This window comes from Paramacrobiotus metropolitanus, unplaced genomic scaffold (assembly GCF_019649055.1).
Source record: "Paramacrobiotus metropolitanus isolate TYO unplaced genomic scaffold, Prichtersi_v1.0 Parri_scaffold0000092, whole genome shotgun sequence".
Lineage (NCBI taxonomy): Eukaryota > Metazoa > Tardigrada > Eutardigrada > Parachela > Macrobiotidae > Paramacrobiotus > Paramacrobiotus metropolitanus.
The window spans coordinates 286,228-306,801 of NW_026570312.1; the positions used below are offsets into that span (position 1 = coordinate 286,228).

The window sequence follows — 20,574 nt, forward strand, 5'->3', positions numbered from 1 at the left end:
ATTTCGACCACGATTGGGGGAACATTTTTGCCGGTCACAAACGTGCACTGAGCAATGCATTGTGCACCGTCGTGCACGAGACGATGCTCCACCTGCAGCTCGACGATTACACTGACATCTCAGCAAGTGGTGAGTACAGTACACGGTCACTTGATGTCGCGATGGCAGTTTTTGATTGGGCGGTTGTTGTAAAACTAAATTTATCTTCGAAGTAACCTGCATTTCTGTGAAATCTCTTTCCTTGTCTCAGAGAAATTCAACTAATTTTATGTTTCCCGAAAACTCTAAGCCGAGAACTTGATATCACTTTACGCACGGAAGCTTTTGAAAAATTAAGAGACTGAAAGGAAAGGCTTTCTTTAGAAAACACACAAATTTTTAAGTTTTTCAGGCTTTATGAACTGCAGTATTTTGGATCAATTAAAAAAATTTTATCGACAGTCATGCGTGTCCTACAAACTACAGTAATCTGCTGTGTAGAGGCGCTCTCGATGATAGCGACAACGCGCTCGATGACCAACCATACGCAGCCGGTAGAGTGGAAATACGCCATCGAGACCGTGCGCAGCACACATAAACTCTCGCTTACTTCCACGGAGTATTAGCGGAATACCGAGCCAAACTAGGTAAATGTACTAACTAAATGTACCAGAACCCACAACAATGCAACTGCACGAGTTTTGTTATCACACCACCACGACATCACCGAAACAAATCCCACTTCAACTTCTGCGCCACAGCCAGACACAGAACATAAGCAGCCCCAACAGAACCTCCGGAGACGGCCCGTCATGGATGAAGGCGGCTAGCCGCGGCACATACTGACCCGCCGCTGGACGGGGATTACGGATCACCTGCAAAATCCCGTCGTCACTGTGCTGCATGTATAGTCCTGCCACATCAGCCACAAAGATCACTTATCACACAAGCAAACATGTCCCCATTACAATCATTCTCTGTACTACTAAGGTGGAGTTAAGTGATCGTTACTGGATACTATGTAATGCCACTGCGAACACGCTAAGAGAGAAACAATGCCACTTCGAAATTTCTCACAACCGGTCACTTAAATTTGAAATTCAATTAAAATTCAATTTGCTCTACGTGCAATTAGAGCAGATAGGCCATTTCCGGCTAGGTTGACAGTCTAGCATGGGATTTCACACCGGGCTGAACAACAGGAATTTAAACCAGATTATCCCAGTCAGTATCATAATTATAGCATTAAAAAAAAGCTAGCAGTGTATAAAGCGGCTTTATCACGTGATCTGCATGTGCTCTTAATCTCACTCCTTAACTTATTTTTTTATCTCACTCTCGAAATTAACTACGAAACCGGATATATATTACGTAGCGGCACTACCATCATCCACGATGTGCAGCTGCCTTCGGCAATACGGTACAGCCGTACAGGTTGAGGTAGCCAACTGTCTGAATCGAAAAGTATGAGTGAGTAGTTGTTCAGAAACTTTGAACTATCTGTACTTCGGTTCTTCTCATATTTCGTTCGCTTTGCGTGCACGTTTTCGTCAACTGGTAACGCACGTATTCATTCCTAAACACAACGAAATTTTCCAAAAACCATATCTGCAGTACAAAAAAAGCTTCTGAAGTTCCACTGATAAACTACACAGATCTTCGATAGGTTTTCTTAAAAAAACAACAGAAAACTCGAGAGTAATGCAACAGAGCGCGCGATTACCGGTTAACCCAAAATCGCGGCACACTGGAGGCATCTGTTGACAAATTTATAAAACGCAAACGCAAATTGACCGCAATTTTGGAAAAACTGAAGTACAGGGTGGTATATTTGCTCCTCACGAGATTTTCGGTATAATGTAGCAGTCACGAATCGCGATACAAGTGACGACTCAGCAACAGCATGAGCAACTGCTTGCTGTTGCTTTGCCTTTAGACAATGTACCCGTACTTCTCATTTAGTTGTTGTTCTACAAAAGTAGAAAAAAGTGATACAGTGAACCTGTGTCTTTGAACGCTGGCGTAAACTGAACACCCGCGCACACTAAACGCTTGTACTGGAACCGGCGCGTCTCATATACTGTAAAAATTGTTCTGTATATTGAAAAAGCGTCTAGATTGAACGATATTTTAGGAACCGGAGGTGTCCAATGCGCGCAGGTTTCACTGTACTCGTACTTTAATAAAGTATTAGCCAGTATACTAACCAATTCTGTCGTTGTTGCAGCTCGCAGGTTGGCCAAATCCCGCTCCAGATTGGCGTTGGAAGTCTCTAGCTTGGCGACAGTAGCCTCCAGTTTGGCGTTGGAAGCCTCCAGGTTGGCGACGGTCGTCTCCAGTTTGGCGTTGGAAGCCTCCAGGTTGGCGACGGTCGTCTCCAGTTTGGCGTTGGAAGCCTCCAGGTTGGCGACGGTCGTCTCCAGTTTGGCGACCTCCTTCTGGAGTTCGTGGATCTCTTCCTTCTGATCCTCGTTGACTTGCCGAAGCACCGCGATATCATCCCGCAACTCCTGATTCTCGGCCATGAGCTGCTGATTTTCGGTCCGCAAATGCTGATTCTCGGCCTGCGTTTGCTGATTATGGGTCTGCAGCTGATGGTGCTGATTCTGCAGCTGCTGATGCTGGGCCTGCAGCTCCGCCAAGGCGTCGTTTGCCTGCTGGTACAGGAAGAACGGGACGGGTGCCTGTGGGTCGGCTAAAATCAAAATCTGTTATCAGCTTTGAATGATTCCAAATATTTCTAAATATTTCTAAATATTTCTAAATATTTCTAAATATTTCTAAATATTTCTAAATATTTCTAAATATTTCTAAATATTTCTAAATATTTCTAAATATTTCTAAATATTTCTAAATATTTCTAAATATTTCTAAATATTTCTAAATATTTCTAAATATTTCTAAATATTTCTAAATATTTCTAAATATTTCTAAATATTTCTAAATATTTCTAAATATTTCTAAATATTTCTAAATATTTCTCTGACATTTCACATAAAAATGTCGCGTTTCTGTGAAAACTAATTTCAAGTCCACAAGAGCTGCCAGTGCCAACGATCGGGTACGGATAAATGTATGTCACAAACCGATTTCAAATGCAATAAGTTTTAAATTTTCATACAAACATTTTTATAAATTTGAACTACAGCACCGAACTACAGCTTAACTAGAGTTGAGAGTTTTATGTTTTGAACAGTTATTACTGCTTACTTGAATAAACAAGCATATCTGGAAAAATATTACCAATAGTACAGTAATTACATGTATTACGAGTACGCCAGTTACTAATACCAGTATAGGTAAGTGGCATGAAAGCATCTACCACATGTCAATCAGCTTTACAATGATCTCATTGGTAGTCACTAGTTAGCAATCAAGAACAATGTTCTCGACCCGACAGCAAAATAATATTACTGTAGCGATTTTTTCTAATTTCAATGTGCATTTTCTATTTGAGTAAGTAAATAATTTTGTTATCTTGATACTAAACAATGTCCACCAATTTCCTCGTCACCTTTGAGAGAAGTCTGAAAACTACTCGAGTAGTTAGTTTAAGCAATTCTGATTTTCATAAATACTAATAATTCTCATAATCCGAATTCCAATTTTCAATAAAAAATTAAAGCGGGTGTAAGCTAGTCTAACTTGTGAAGCATCAGCTCGCTTCCGGCAAAGAAATTAAATCCATTAAACAGTCAAAAAAATTCTTTGATGTATGCAGCTTGGTAAAATTCGTAGTTGAATTAATTATTTCAATACTTCAACTTTACCGTATCGGCATTTTTGGGACATCGTAATTTTTATTATTACAATGTTGCACTCAAAGGCAGGCCAAGTTAAACGATGATGAACGGTCCAGCAAGTGGATATAGGCAGAGGGATGCAGTAAGCAGATAAGCTTACGACGAGACTGGAAAATGTGTCAAAGTGGATGCCGGCAACAGTATTTTCCCCTCGCTCAGCGCAGGAAATGTAGTAGTCGCTCTCGGTGCGCAAATTACCAAGATGAATTACGCGTAGGCCAGATCAGTATCCATTAGAACTATCCAAAGTAAAGCATATGAGCGATCGTAAAAATTGATTTTGTGTGATAGTATAAATTAAAGAAACAGAAGATAATTAGGCTGTGACAAGCATATCTAGCCGCAGAATGGAAAACTTAAGCGAAGTAACGGTGCTATTGTCCGAGAAATTAAATGGAAACAAACGAAACCTCATAATACATAAATGTGGGTGAAAAAAAATAATTATGCAGCGTTGAAAATAAATAACTACCTAGCAGAACATCCTCAGATACATACGGAAAATTATTTAGTTGATCATATACAGCTACCGAGCCACCTTTGAGGGGGAGGGGGTGGGCCGGCGCTACCGCGCGTCCCATTCTACGATGAAAATGTTTTTGAATAATGGCGCGACAACTAGCGTAGGGTGGGCTCCCGGCTGTTACGACATTTCAGAAAAATGTGCTTGCGCCAAACGGGTTCTTTAGCGCTTTAGTACGACCGTGCGCTTCTCATCCCCTTTTTCCGGAAAGTTGGTGGGTTTGGGTAAATGTGCCATTAGTTCGAAGGGCACCGCAAGGGTACGAGATAAAGGAAAGGCTCATTCTCATAAACGCTGCGATGTGCGCGTCCTAGAACTAATCTAGCAACCGACGCACTGAAATGCGATTTCTACCGCAAAAACCAAACTCCGCCTAAAGTCTTTCATCCACACGGATTGGCATATCGCCCGCGAACGGTTTCCTCTGAAGCTCAAAACTGACGCATACATTTTTTTCGTCTGAGAAATGCTTGCAGATAAATTTAAAATACACAGCGACGCATTTTTAGCGGATCCTTAAACAGTAACAGCGAACGAATTTTTCCCCTCTCATATGATTTATTTTTCTTTAGTGCCATTGCCGTAAGCAGCCGGTACTCTTTCATTTATAGCGCATAATGGACACCAGAACGACAAACTGAAGGACGACCATGACAAGTTCGTTTCCAGTGTGGAAACTTCATCTACAATGGTATTTTTATTCCAGTTTCTTAACATAACAAAGTTTTTATTGTTTTTGTCACGACCTCGTACACTCTTCTGTCGCCATCATCCCTCGCAAGAGCGCTGCATGCGCCTCTCACCGCATGGCCTTCCCGTCTGCCATCATAGTGGCCTAAATCTTCCCTTCACTAGCGCAGCGGCGTGGACGTATCCACGGCTTACTTCGGCCAGGATCACATCACTCTCGTTCTCCAGTGAGATTCATTCCCAATTCACTGAGATTCTTTCCCGATTCTTTCCCTCACTATCACTGGCAGTCGCACGCTTATCTGGTCAACATGTCAGTCACACGCCACAAGCTTTCTCCTTCTTCCTAGGCGAGATGCTCTCAATTTGACTGGGCAGGCGTTCGCCTATCGCGGAAGATTCTCAGCAGGGCGGGGCCGCAGCGTACACCACCGACACCTTTGACCACCGACTGGCTCCCACATTGACCTTCTAAAAGTTCATCATCACACGGGCATGGAGGCTCCCTCCGTTTCCCGCGGTCTGACCTCTTAATCTGTCATAGTTTATTAGTTTTTAGTTTTTTTCCCGCATAGTTTATTAGCAGTCACTACGCCAACGTTTTCATTAGGTTAGCTTCGCTCTACGAAGTAGCGCCAAGCAATTTTCGTTGCGAATGTCGACCAGACTTGTGAGTGGGGTGTATGTATCCTTAGTTGTAAACTAAGCATAAACGTATTAAAGTAAAGTAGAATAGAACAAAAAAAAGCAAAGTAAAGTGAAGTAAAGCAAAGCAAAGTGCAGTCAAAGCAGTTGAACCTGAAACAAACTACATGCGAAAACAGCACACGCACACAGCTCACTAGAAAACAGTATTTTCGCTTAGTTCCAGTTCCCTACACTTCATTTAATAATGTATATGAAATAATAATGCGGTCTTATGAAGGAAAAAACTTTTACTGCAGCCTACGACTCACGCCCAAGATTCTGGCCGGGTTCTTCAGGTCCTTGGTCGCCCGCCTGACCGGGGTTTCCGTTGGCTCCGTTTGCAGCCATTGTCTGCAAAGAAATTTTTCTGATTAACATTAGCATCCAGCACGGTACTAACCATCAAATTAAGCCTGCAAAATCCGCTGATCAACATGCAAGCACAGTGCACAGCCAAATCCTTACGAACTGCACTGAATTAATCACCACGGAGTTCAGGCTAACTTTACTCCCACATGTTATCTCAAGACCAAAGCTACTCTGGAGGTAATGTGATTCACTAATACACGTTCGTATAATTCTACCGTATTTGGGCAGTGGTATTGTTGTCTGTTTTAGGTAAATCTTAGGTCTCGATCCCTAAATTTACATAATTATAATGATTACTAGCGGTGGTTGTTAACCACATCTTTGCACGAGCACGAGCGTCGATACCGCTGGGTAACCGTACTCGAGTTGCAGAATTGGAAAAGTGTGCCATGACGCTCTTCGTGGCGTTAAACAAATTTTGTGCTCTTGACGAAGGCTTAGGCCGCCTCATAGATCGCGAAAAACCGCAGTTTCAAACTTCGACTAATCAGTGTTAAAATTTCGATTGACTATGAGGACACCGTTCCCCGACTCTCCGCCTCATTTTTACGGATGACTATGAGGGAACATGATCGTGTTGAAAACGGCATGGTCAAAATCGTGATTTCGACGTGTTCGGTGTGCTTCAACTGTCGGCACAATTAGTGACACCCTTTTGACAGAAAGTAAGCAACCGCCCACGTTAACGGCTAGCACGGATTGATAGAAAGCACTCAATCAGTAACAGCCCGCTGCAACGGAAGTCACCGCCTTAGCCGGTTGCGTGCTGCATTATGGCAAGCTAACATTAGGTTTATGGCAAGCCGTCATTAGGCTGTCGATGGATCTTTAATTCAATAGCGTGATAACAATATCAAGATCTAGTTACGGTTAAACAAAGCAACATTCTCAACGGTCCCGATACTGAAGCAGCATTACCACGTTAAATTGCTAAATGTTCTGTTTCAAAAACTCAAGACTACGAATCTCGCCGGTTTGTTGCGAAATCCTCTTCCCAATTTCGTTAACAAATCGTTTGGCAGATGTACGAGGGTTGTTAGTTATGTTCTGTCGTGCGTATATTAGTTATGAAACTAAAAATATGAAATTATTATTAAAAAGTAGAGCATATCATAACTGTAATAACTTGCGCTATTTCACATTAAATTTTTTTAAAAAATTGGGATGCAACCCACTAACTATCTGAAGTGTTTGTTATGTTGGGGATTATATGTTCTTGTGCGTGAACTACTGAGCGCTTGTCTTGTCGTTTTTATTCTGGAATTTTAACAAGGGATGGCGAGAGGAGATCGGAACAGTCTGTTTGTTGAGGAACCTAAAATAGCAAGCCATTTTTTTGCGCTTGGCAGACACCGATCTCCAAATGTGTTTGTCCGATGGATGGACAGGGAAGCATAGACCAGGTCTCCAGTACCAGATTCTGTATTGCGCGCGGATCTGATTTTCAGCAAGGCGGAGTACCGTCGGGCACCACTTACGCTGACTAGTGGTTACTGGTGCTTTTGCAATTATTGCTCCTTAGCAAAGCCAAACTTCTTTCATTTAGCCATCAGTCCTAAGACTACACTCACGACAGATCCTGGTTTGCTTGGCGCCATACTTGGTGGAAGCAGCAGAACAGAACAGGGTTTTGTCAACGGAGTGCGAGACCAAGAGCCAAAAAGCATTCGAGGAAACGTTTATGTTGGTTCGCCTCGCAGCAATGAAATTATTTGCAGAAGCCTTTTCTTTCGGAAATAACTGTCAACCGTTTACAGTAACCTGCAAATACCTTGACAACTTTCTTTGAGAAAACGCGAAAAAATGGAGGCGGGAGTTGGTCGACTGGTGTAACTGGCACCTCGACGGACCCAAACCAAAAGCGTCTAAATATAAAAAAAAATGTTTTTCTTAATCCTTAGTTCGGATATTCATGTAACCTAAATATTCGATAAGCTTGATCCTGCACAGGTTCAAAATTTTTCCGAATTGGAAAGATTCGTTCCAGAGAAATGAAATAACAAAAAATAAGAAAATTGAACGAAATTTCCAAGGTGCCGTCGTTCAAAAAACTTATAACTTTTTTGTATCATATTTACAAATCTGGCAACAGATGAAAACGATGCATTAGGGTTTAGTAATAGTAATATGAAAATAATATAATAATTACATGAATCCAAAAATAAATAAAACTGATACGACAGAACATAACTAACAACCCTCTCGTACCAAAACTACGAGTACGAGTACCAAAAGTCTCCAAAACCGACAGCCGTAAATTCATATCACCCCAACAGAAAACTGTACTTTTTTGCTTCGGCATTAGGCTTGTGGCAAGCGGAGTAGTATTCGCTAATTTCGGCATTGCAAAACAGTTACACAGTACAGTACATCTCGATTATATTATTTTAATTTACGAGTACAGCGATGAGCAGTGAGTAAGTCAAGGCTTTGCAATGCGGCAAACAACATTATTTCTTTAAAGTACATAGTGTAATTGTGTACTTACTCCATATTTATCAAATCTGAAAGACTGAATGTTTCGTAAATTTTCAGTTTGGAAATTTACCCGGTAATTTTTTTTACAATAATTTGTTTATAGTTATGCTTTCAATACTATCAGCAGCACAACACAGAGGGCTCACGATAGTGAGTAATGAGGTATTGTGTGATAGCAATAATGCATAGGCGCCAATGGCGAGATGTGGCTCATGCAAGAGCGAAAACGTGACTAAACAGGAATGAGCGGTTGTATGAGGCGTAACATAGAAAAAGCCTATCTGCGGCACTGGGATGATCCAATACGAGCGAACGAACGCTGATTGGCCGAGACGTAAAGCCGTAGGTGTGGCGAGGCGTAGCTGAGCCTGAATCGAGGCCGATACGGCGTACGATAGCGAGTGCGACTCCGTGTGTGAGTCAGCACACCGGAAGCAAGGCTGTCGCTGACTGCCATCTCGTAGGCTGCCATAGCGACCGGCCTGATATGCCTCTGGGCGGGAGTCCGAGCCCCTGCGAAGGACCCGGTCTCGTACCGCACCAGTGCCTGCTCCGCACACGACCCTATTGGGGTCGGTGGCTGCGCCGGGGGTGTCGGTGTGGGTCTCTCCGGTACGCGTTCTCCTCCGGACCCGTGGTGGCGATACAACTCACGGCAGAAATCCGAAGGTCGGTCGGGTTTCTTGTTGGACCGGTGTAGGCTTCTGTTGATGAACATCCGTAACGTCAAAAATAAAAGTAAAAATAAAACATCAGTCTCTCTCAAATTAAATTCTAATTAAACATCATTTCAGGGTTAGAAACAAATAAAAATCAAATGTCTTTGGTCCGGGTCTTTGATCCGGGGCTTATTCCGACAAGGACGACGTCCGTTTCCAGCGTCTCCTGTCCAACAGTTGTCCGGTCATCCGAGTCCGAGGCATCAGTTCTCGGGATATCCGATGAAACCCGTTAAACTTCAGCGTAGAGTCGGGTAAGCCGGGCTTAAGCCTACTTCCGACCGGTTGACTCCAGGTGAGATGGTGGAATCACCGTGGCCGGGTGAGAAACTCACTTCCGACCAGGATTCTCCGGGTAAAAGTTGACTTGAACTCCCGTAGCCGGGTAAGACGGGCTTGTACTAACATTCGACCAAGGTTCATAGGGTGAGTTGATAGGGGAGGCACCGTCGCGTCCGCGAAAGCCATAGGGCATCCTCCTGAGTAAGGTATGCGACCTATTGGGTCGCTGGGTGAGGGAATCCTCCGGTAAAGTAACGGTATTCCGATGTTTCGTCCGAACAAAAACCGTAATTTCACGTCCTGTTGCCTATTGGGAAACCTAAACCGGTTAGTGTTGGGCCTTGAGGGGTTGAAGGGGTGATTCCGGGTAGTTTACACTGCTGGTGCCGTGTGAACCACAGTCTTAATCGTTGAGACACTGCTTTTGGACCTTATTGGGTCCATTTCCATGGTTGCCTCGGAAGTCCAACCCTTGCGTCCGGTCGGATCCAATGTTCCGAGGTCTTTCGTTCTGGCAAACCCGTCAATTTTGCGTCTATTCGCCTAATTGGGCAATTTAGACCGGGTAATGCCTCGGAGTTGGAGTCCAAACCCTATCCTGGTCGGCTCCGAAGGTTCCTTCTCGATGTTCCGAAGTTTCCATCCGGACAAAACCCGTTATTTCGTGTCCAGTCACCTATTGGGTAACATAGACCGGGTTGATGAGCCAGGCTTCGAGGTCCAATCCGAGGGTTAGCCTCGATTGAAAAGTTAAAGCCCGATGGCATCCTTGAAAAGTTAAAGTCCAGTGGCAGCCTCGAAAAGTTAAAGTCCAGTGGCAGCCTCGGAAAGTTAATGTCCAGTGGCAGCCTCGACTACGAAGGTAGAGTTCGATGGTAGCCCTGGATTCTGCTTCGGATCCTGTTGGCTGAATATTCTGTCCGGGCAAAAACCTTGTCTTGAACCTCTGTCGCCTACTGGGCAACGTTGGAAGGGTTAATGCCGGATTCTGAGGTTAAATTCAAGGTTCGAGGGTCGAGACCCAGGGTAGTCCTTGCTGCCGAGTTAGAGTCCACTGGCAGCCCTGCTGGCTGATTTGAAGTCGACAGGCAGCTCGTAGTTACGGTCTGATGGACAATCCGTCCGGGCAACAACCCGTATTTTCGTCTCCTGTCGCCTATTGGGCAACATAGAGGGTTGATGCCGAGGCCTGGTGGGTTCGATAATCATCTTTAATGTGGTTGAACGCCGCGGTCTGCGGACTTAGACAGGATTGGCTCGGGCGAAGCTCCGTTCTGGGCCGGTGATGGTAGCCAATCGTGGTTGAAGTCGCGATCTGCGATGGTTGTAGCAGATGTGGTTAGAGACACGATCTGCGCCATGAAGATTGTTGATGCCGGAGGATCCGAGCATTCTGACGGATACTGTCCGGGGGAAACCGCGAAAGACGTTCCGGTACGGTGCGAGCACTGAAATTCCACGGCCGCACCCGTAATTGCCGGGTAAATCCGGAGAGTCCGTTCCTTAGGGTTCATTGTACAAGCGGCATGCATGCTGCCGGTGCCGGTTAGCCGGATGTGCGCGTGTATAGGGGCGCGTGCCAGCCAGACGCCGCAACATGATGGCGCCAGTCGTGTGGATCATTGATTCCCACCATTCCTAGCTTACCTAATTCACAGCTGCTTATGCGTTGTCATGTTTACATGTTCTTGATGAGAACTGTTACAATGGTGCACATACGGAATGTGGCGATGGTTGTTCTTGTAGGCTATCATACTGCGCGTTTACTGTACGCTGTACGTGTTAGTCTACGAGTATGTTCGTTCAGCTGAGTGTGAGGATACGTGATTCCTGTCGGCCATATTTAATCGCTTGTTAATGCTTTACACATTATCATCATTACGATCATTACTTTACACCGAATCTGGAGTTCATTGTGTTATCCGTTATATCATTAAAACGTTAACAACCAGCTGTTGCTCAGCGTACGGTTACGAGACTATCAATTGGACATAATACCGGGGTGAGTTAACCCATCGTATACCTTATTGAGGGTCCGGTCGGGTAACGGATGTAGTTTCCGCGGTCTGCGAGCGTTCTACCGACGTATCCCTTATTGAGGGTCCGGGATAGTAGCGAGTCGTGGTTAACCCACAATCTGAAGGGGTTCTACCGTCGCATCCCTTATTGAGGGTCCGAACGGGTAGCAGAACGTGGTTAACGCGATCTGCGATGGTTCCCTTCCACTTTTATCCAGGTAAAGTCCGTTAACGTCTTTATTGGAAACGTCGTCATGTCCTTCCTGACCGGTTTTATGATAAGCCTAACCCTATTGGGGTCCGGCTACCGGAAAGTTCTAGTTCATCGGGGGTTTGCTGGTGTCCGAGGTTTACCGGGCCCGTGCTGAGCCTCCGATCTTCCTCGGTCCGGGGCCAGTTGGTTTCATCTGAAGAGGTGGGGTCGACCCTATTGGGGTCACTACCGCCATCGAAGGTAGTACCGGAGGTAGCCTCGATGCTACTGGTAAGCTGACTGGTGGTATCGTCGCCGGGGCATCTATCCGCGTGAGTTGGGCAAAGTGCTGGGTTCCGTCTGGTCCAGTTACTATGGCAGTCGTCGGGAGGTTGGTTAGCGCCGGGTGTTCAACCGGGAACCTATTGGGTTCCGTGTTGATCGTGTCCCGCTGAGCCTGTACTGCTGCCTTTTCCCGCCGTTCGTCCTCGCGGTCTTCTGCGCGACGTCGCTCTCGAGCGTTTACCGGCCTCGGATTCTTCGGGGGTGGTGGGGCTCTATCCCAGCCTTGTTCTTGTGTGCGTTGGCGGTGACGTTGCAGGTCCCACAAATGCAGCAATGGCTCTCCCTGCAAGTGGTCTATCACTTTTTGGTGACCAACGAGATACAGGTACGCGCTCAAGTTCCCCGCTACGGCTTGAAGGTACGAGGCGTTAGCCTGTTCGTCATGCAAGGATTTTCCGACCGGTGACTGTTTATCCAACCGGATGAGAGTGCATTCTGCGCACGCATGCCGGGAACCATAATTGTGGTTATTGGCACGGCAACTTTTGCATCCTGGGTCATAAGCTTCTGTCCGATTCTGCGAGCAGAGCACTGAAGGATCACGGTTAACCTACCAAATTCTATGGTTTACGTCCTAAAATTACGTCCTATAATTACTGCGGCCCGGTACGATCGGTTCTCGTCCATATCCCGCCTGGAGGGGTTGACTCTCGAGACTACCCCGGCGCATTCTGCGCCTTTCAACTCCTTTGACGATTCCTCTCGGGCAGCCCTAACCATACGGGTCATCCGTCCGAGCCCGAGTGGTCTGTCTGGTGTCCGGTGATTTGGCTTTCTTCTCCGAGGGTTGGATAGCGGCCGAGGTTCGGGTTGTTGACGCCCGTGGGTTGAGCTACATACGGTGACGCGGAGCAGGTATGCCCCGGCTAGCCTCCTTGAAATGGTCTGATTCCTCCGATTCCGATAACCTTTCCGTGGCGCCGGGGTTCTTCAGTCTCGGATGTTAATTAGCCACTATTGGCGGCTGCTCAACGTTGTCGTTCCCATCCGACTCCTCCTCTGAGGTTTCACTTAGGTTCGTCGGTGTTTTCTACATCTTCTTCTTTTCTGACCGGACCTTAATTGAGGTCCTAGGTCGTGTGGTGTTTGGGTTTCCGGTCAGGGTTCTATTCGGGGGTCCAATTTCTCCAGTCCCGGAAAGATCCATCCACGTCCCTATTGGGGACGTTGTGGTTTAGGTTCACCGGTCTTACGCTGCGCCGTGTCTCTTTTGTGGTCCGGCTGCTAGTGAATTCCATTTCAACTGGCTTATGGCCGGGGCTCAACCACCGAGGTGGGAGCCTTCCGAACCTTTGGCTTCTTAACTTTTGGAGTTGGCTCAGCCCGTCCTTCGGTGATTCTGTCGAGGATATCTTTGTGGGCTCCATCTTCGGCTACCTGAGCCTCATCAAGCACGTCCTGGGCCGTTAACATTGGTTTCAAGGCCGACCTAGCCTTCCGGTTCGGAGCCTGAGGTTCAGCCTGATCGTTGGTTGATGCGACCGGGGCCGGTGTGTCGGGTTGCTTCTTTCCCCGCTTCTTCACCGGTTCCTTCTCTTTAGCCGGCTTTTCCTTCGGTGATTTAGGCTCCTTCGACTTCTTCGAGGTAGCCTTAGGCTTCTCGGCTATGTCTTCCGGCTTGTCCGGGGTAGCCTTAGCAGATTTGGCTAAGTCCACCGATTGCTCCGGTGTAGCCGCAATTTCATTTTCTCTGATGGCCTGCTACTGCAATTCTTGTAGCGCTGTTGTTTCAAAGTCCGACGGGGGCTTCTTCCTCGGTCGGGCTCGTTTACCTTCGGGCTTGTCCGGTTCAAGGTTGGCGACCGGACTTGGTTTGCCGGGCCGACTTTTATTGGGGTCCTGCACCGACGTGAAGTTCGGTTGCTTAGGGTCTTTCGCCGGTTCTTGAGGATATTCCTCGGCTAGTTCAGCCTTTCAGGCCCGGGTGTTGCGAGCGGGTCGACCCGCATGGGGTCTGGCACCGTTGCAAGGTTGTTATCCGGGGTTCCCTCGGGTCGCTTCTGACCGTATGACTGGGTTATCCGGCGGCGTTTGTTGCTAGGGTGGTGCTTACAGCGATCCACCGCGACGACGTCTTCCTTTCCGGTGTCGACGTTTCGGATCCACAAGTTGTTGGGTCCGCGATGGTCGAGTACGGTCCATACCCCATCGTATCGTTCCTTCTTGGTAGGATCTTTTTCGGGATACTCCACTATTGGGGAGACTAAGTCTCTTTTTCGGAAGTCCGGGGTTGACTTCTTCTTATTGTAGATTTCGGCGCTCTTTTCGAAGGCTTTATCGATGTTCGTCTTTGCGATGTCGTGTGCCCTTTGGAGTCGTTCTTTCATCCTTCGGATGTACTGCTCCTTATCAGTGTACTGCTCCGGGGCGTTGGTTCCGGTAATGACATTCTGGGGTATGGTCATATGACGTCCGTACAGCATATAGTAAGTAGGGTGAAAACCAGGTGGTCGCGTGTTTCGCTCGGTTGATACCGCATACCACATATTGCAGGGCTCGGTGCCATCGATGGCCATCCTTAGCGTCGCAGTACTTCCTGATTGGCATTTGGCAAGTCGCCCCGGTTCTTTTTGGCCGCTATCCGAGCCATTCGCTCTTCATAGCGGTTTCAACCTTCTTCGTAGCCTTCCTATCGGGCTTGCGCAACGTCCTGGTCAGGCAGCTCGGGCTGGTAAGCTTGTATCGCCGGTTGTGCCTGTTGGGCTACCGGGGGGTACAACGCCGGCAAGTACGCCGCGAGCGAATTTTCCACGACCGGGGCTGGGTGACGTTGTCCTCCTGGCGCTGGTTGCAGCGGCCAGCGGGTTTCGGAATGCTGTCTGCGATTGTGACCGTTGTCCGTCTGGATCTCGGCTAGGATTGGCCGGGTTAGGCTGGTGACCTCCTATTGGGAGGTTCACCGAAGGCCTAAGTCCCGCTCCAGTGCTTATGTTGTCCGATCCGATGGCCAGGGCTCGATGGTTTGAGCCTCTCACTTGACCTTCTTGTCGATTTTCCAGGTTTGGTTTGGCTGAAGTTTACGCCACAGGCCTGGTTCGGTTGAGAACGTCACACTTGCGGACGTTCCTCCATAGGCCGTAGTATTCGTCACCGTGGATTTGGTCGGTACATGTGATGTGGCCGTCGACATACTCCGTTCCAATCCGGAGGGTACCTGGGTTCGTACTCTCGGTGGGTTCCCGGTAGACGGCTCACCAAGGACCATGCCGACCTGGTAGGTTTGGTCGGTGGACATTCCTGGTTGACCTATTGGACCAAGCAGTAGGTTATCCCGGCGCAAGTAGTCATCGATTTGGTGACACTTTTACTGCTGCTGGGTGTTGTGGACCGATGGGGTTGTTCGCCTAGCATTTTCTCGAGGTAGGTCGTTTCCCCGCAGCGGCGAGCCAACTCGATGCTGAGTTCACCACGTTCCTTGATGTATCCAAGGATGATGGCTGCGGCTTCAAAGCCATATTCGTAGAGCTCTGTTTGATATTCGGTTATCTCCGCTCGTTCAGCTTCCAGGTGGGTAATGCGTGCTCGCTGAGCCTCACATTCGGCCTCAAGGTTCTCATAGGCATCCCGGATAACTTCGAACTCTGATTGGAGCTCATCGATTTCTTCTTTGAAGCCGATGATGCCCTGTTTCAGCTGGTCGTTTTCGTCCCGGAGTTGGGCGACTTCTTTCTAGTCGTGACGGCAGGGCTCTTCGGTAGCTTCTAACCGGGTCTTTAGCTGCTCGATCTGTTGAGTAAGGTCATTGATAGCGATGTCCCTGCTATCAAGGGCAGCCGTGAGCTTCTTACGCTCCAGCCTCTGAGTGCCAACCGTTGTCCCAATTCGGGCCGGTGGAATCCGGAATTTGACCGGAAAAGCGGAAGCTTCAGCCGGGAAAACTGGGGTCGCAAACCGCATTTTCAGGGTTTCGACCTGTTGGGTCAGAGTCCGAGCCTCGTTGTTGAGGGTCTTTATCGGCTGCGATGCTCCCAACGGTGATTTCCGAGTGCCTGAAGTCGGCTTCGGTAGGTCTGAAGTTGAAAGTCAGGGCCCATCGAAACTTCAGGTTCGATGACGTCACCTTTGGAGTCCCCGAGGGTTGTTTTGGGTCCGGTGACGCTGATTTCCGGGTATTGTCCAGAGAGTTAGGGTTTCCGACCGGAGTTACCGGGGTTTTCTTCGGTGAACTCGCCTTGAGGGTCACCCCCGGGCCGGTGGAACCTTCCCTCCCTTCTGGTTAGGCTTCATTCGGGTCTGCCTCGGTGCCATTCTGGCTCACCTGTCACTATGTTGGGGTGACACCGGATCACCCATGTCCGGTGACTCCGCGGCGCTGCTAAGTGCCGGGACCGAGGCTCCATTATCCGAGAAACGGGCCGGAAAAATCGTCGGCGAGGCACCTATTGGGCACCCATGTCCGACTACAGGCTCCGGTCTGGTCGCTTTCGGAGTCCCCGAGGGTCGTTTCGGGTCCGGCGACGTTTGTTTCCGGATATTGTCCGGGCATTTAGGGGCTTTAACCGGGGATACCGGGATTCTGCTCGGTGAACCCGCCTTGTGGGTCACCTCCCGGGCCGGTGGAGCCTTCCCTCCAGTCTGGTTAGGGCTCATTTGGGTTTGCCTTGATTCCGTTCCAATCGCCGTGCTGCCCTGTTGGGGCTGCACCAGGTGTCCCATGTCCAGAGACACTGCGGCGCTAGTTAGCGCCGGGCTCGAGGCTCCACTGTTCCGGGAATTGGCATGAAGGGTGGTCGGCATGGCACCTGTTGGGCGCCCATGTCCGACTGCAGGCTCCGGGCTTACCGTATCTTGGCCCATTGGGCCAAGCAGAACCTCCGGTTCAGCATGGGGTAGCTCCAAGAACATCCGGTCCTGGGAATCCTCGAAACTGTCTTCCGGCGACTGGGCCGCGTCGGCCGCCAGGATCTGCTGGTTCCGCTTCTCCTTGGCTAAGGCCGACTTGTTGGATTTCGTGGACCGTTTCGAGTCCGACAAAATAGGGTCCGAGCTGCCCGGGCTGTATGGCGGAAGGTGTACGCGCCTGCCTGGTCACGTCGGGCATAGTCCTGGTCGAACTTCTGTTCGTACAGGTTCGACCGTCCAGGCATTTCCGGTTGCAGCTCTATTGGAGCCACGAAGTTGGCTCCGGGTTATCCCTTTGGCCAATGGGTCCGGACTTGTCATTTATTGCGGACGTCCGGGATGAAAGATCTTTGCCTTGAAGGTCCGAGGGTCCGAAGGGTCCGGTGGGGTGGGGGTGATGTGGTGGGTGTGCTTGTTCTACTTGCAACTCAGTACAGCTAACGTACGTCCTATATTACAGTACTGACCGCTATGACGTCACACACTTAAGTGGTCTTGCGGATTACTGCCTACGTAACGATTCTACGTGCCGCGTGCAAATTAGCAAAAAACAGTGACTCACTACGGGCTTACAGCATAGGGAATTTCCCCGCTATTCTGATTGGCTGATCTTAAGTATTAAAATTAAGCCGTAGTGACAACACAATTAATTTTAAATTTAGATTAATTATCTCTGCCGATGGAAACTTGGCAAAAATTCCAAAAAAATTACGAAAAATTATTTTTCGCCGAACAAAAATTATTTTAGCCGGATGAAAATTATTCTCCTAATTTTTCGAAATTTTCTAGGATAGTTAGCCGGGACTCCGAGGGTCACCGGAAGTTAGGTAGGCTGACCCTAATTTACCAAAAAAAAATGTTTTAAGCCCGTTAATCCGGGTAAAAATTAGTTGTAGCCGGCCAAAACCACTTTTGGTCCGGAGAAAATGAAAGTTGCCCGGCTATATCGGGTCTTTGAGGCTCTACGAGGGTCTGAAAGACCTGTTTACCGGGTGGGCACGGGTGGGATGCCGTCCGTCCAGGTCAATCCGCCGGATTCTCCGGGTGAAAACGTCCCGCTAGCATTGGCAAAGTTGCGGGTGCGACTAAACGCAAAGGCGACCCCGATTGTTGAGTGCTGAGAGGGTTCCGTCCGAGGTTGTAGTCCAAGGATCCGCAGGATCGTTCCGTCCGCCGATCTACCCGAGCCAAGTCGTTCCGCTGGCCGTAAGCGAAAGATCGTTCCGTCCGCGCGAGAGAGGAGAGTCTGCTGAATTGTTCTGCCCGATGTCCGCGCAAGGTCCGCTGAGTCGCTCTGCTCGCGGTTCCGCAAGAGAGAGAAACCAACCGTTCTGGCTGGCGGCGATCAGATGGGGATGTGAACCGGGTTACGGTTCTCCCCTGTCTTCTCGTCGGCCGTTAGGGATGCTATTCTACACCGTCTCTCAAAAGAAGGTTCCACAGAAGGAAAACCAGGATCTGCTATCATATCAGCAGCACAACACAGAGGACTCACGATAGTGAGTAATGAGGCTTTATTGTGTGATAGCAATAATGCAAAGGCGCCAATGGCGAGATGTGGCTCATGCAAGAGCGAAAACGTGACTAAACAGGAATGAGCCGAAACATAGAAAATGCCTATCCGCGGCACTGGGCTGATCCAACACGAGCGAACGAACGCTGATTGGCCGAGTCGTAAAGCCGTAGGTGTGGCAAGGCGTAGCTGAGCCTGAGTCGAGGCCGATACGGCGTACGATAGCGAGTGCGACTCCGTGTGTGAGTCAGCACACCGGAAGCAGGGCTGTCGCTGGCTGCCATCTCGTAGGCTGCCATAGCGATCGGCCTGACAATACTAGTGCATCTGCGTTTCTTACTTGTATGTGTACAAATCACGCACACATCTATACAAGTAGGCAAAAGTAGGCCGGGCCAGCCAATGGGAATTGCGAAAACGTCTTAGTTGTCTGTATGTATGCGTGATTTGTACACATACAAGTTGCAGCGCTAATGCACTACTGTAATTATTATTATCCCCAAATTAACTCTGAATTCTGAGCAGCTATGTGAAATATTGCAAGGCACTGGGGACAACAATAAGTATGAAAAGCAACTGATGAGGGCGCCGTATCATTTTGGCCACCATTCATTTTGGCCACCAATCATTTTCGCCGCCCGTCATTTCGGCCAACTAAGAAACTTAGAAACCTAAAAACCTAAGAATCTAATGTAAGGGCGGGACGCTCCGCCCTCCTGAGTAGCTATTCGCTGTTTCTGGGGATTTCCAGTTTTCCACCCCGCACATTGCTGCGCTGTTTTGACGGATCTGCAGCACATTTGCACTGGCTGCAGAATTCTTCCTTGTTAGTCGGGTGTTGCTGCGCCACGTTGCGCATCAGATTCGGCATTAAAGCCTCATCCGGGTTCATCGCTGTTCGCTGTCGAGGATACGCGTGGCGCCCATACGGCCCCGCGTTATACTAAGAAACCTAAAAAAACTAAGAAACCTGGGGTGGCCAAAAGGATTGGTGGCCAAAATGTATGGTGGCCAAAATGAATGGACACGCTGATGAGGTATTTTGCGCCAAAAATTACCGTGAGTGGGAAGATTGCCAAATTGAAAGTTTATGAAAAATTTGGTTTCTCAGATTTGACAAATTATGCAGTAAGTACATAATAACTTGTTGAATTGTTGTCTGACATATTGCAAAGCCTTTACTAACTCATCCTACTCGTAATTGGCATGTTTCTTAACTATAGTTTCTTCTTAGGTTAACTATAGTTTCTTCTTAGGGGACGATTTTGATTTTAAAAGGGAAATCATACATATATTGTAGATGTATAGAGCTATATGTATTACAGTATATGGAATTTCTGAGGATTCTAATGATACTAAGCAGTAGGCAAGAACTAATCAGAATGACAAGCGGTCGCAAATCTTGTAAATACTAAAGAACACATGACACACGAGCAGAGCTTTACGCACTACTTACCCGCAAAATCCAGGAAGCAACGAAAGACGCAAGAGACTACGCACGGGTTGCAGAGGCAAGCGGTAGGCTGCAGGGGCGGACGGTGGGCTGCAGGAGCAGACGGTGGGCTGCAGGAGCAGACGGTGGGCTGCAGGAGCAGACGGTGGGCTGCAGGAGCAGACGGTGGGCTGCAGGAGCAGACGGTGGGCTGCAGGAGCAGACGGTGGGCTGCAGGAGCAGACGGTGGGCTGCAGGAGCAGACGGTGGGCTGCAGGAGCAGACGGTGGGCTGCAGGAGCAGACGGTGGGCTGCAGGAGCAGACGGTGGGCTGCAGGGGCAGACGGTGGGCTGCAGGGGCAGACGCACCAGCTGCAGTGGGACGACTCACCGGCTACAGGGGAGGAGGGAGAACGCGAATAAAAAAAATTAACAAAATTTCACAAACCAAAGAACGGTGAAAATCTGTGAAGATCACAATGTAGATCACAGATCACGATGCACAGTGACTCTTCGATACTTAATTTTCTGAATTTGCAGCGATGTCACCACATGCGACTTTTGGAATGCAGCTGCCGTTTGAGGGGGTTTAGAGTATTTCGGATTAAAACGTGGGTTTAGTCCAACCCCTCGAGATCGCGGTTGTACGAGTGCAGCGCTTCTGCATTATTCTCTAATCGTATTACGTATACCTACATGGA

General features: G+C 48.2%; 1 protein-coding gene across 2 annotated transcripts; it reads right to left on the reverse strand.

Moving 5' to 3' along the window:
- Positions 1-451: 451 nt before the first annotated feature.
- LOC129596582 (paramyosin-like) lies at positions 452-20,422 on the reverse strand. Of its 2 annotated transcripts, none has more exons than XM_055493908.1 (5): positions 19,898-20,422; positions 5,952-6,033; positions 3,750-4,021; positions 2,187-2,674; positions 452-854 (listed from the first exon to the last, which is right to left on the reverse strand). In XM_055493908.1, exons 3-5 carry the CDS (start codon positions 3,769-3,771, stop codon positions 723-725), a joined length of 642 nt encoding a protein of 213 aa, XP_055349883.1. In that variant the 5' UTR covers positions 3,772-4,021; positions 5,952-6,033; positions 19,898-20,422; the 3' UTR covers positions 452-722. The 2 variants fall into 2 exon arrangements, with proteins under 2 accessions (XP_055349883.1, XP_055349884.1); XM_055493909.1 differs by lacking the exon at positions 19,898-20,422 and adding an exon at positions 17,918-17,983.
- Positions 20,423-20,574: the final 152 nt, after the last annotated feature.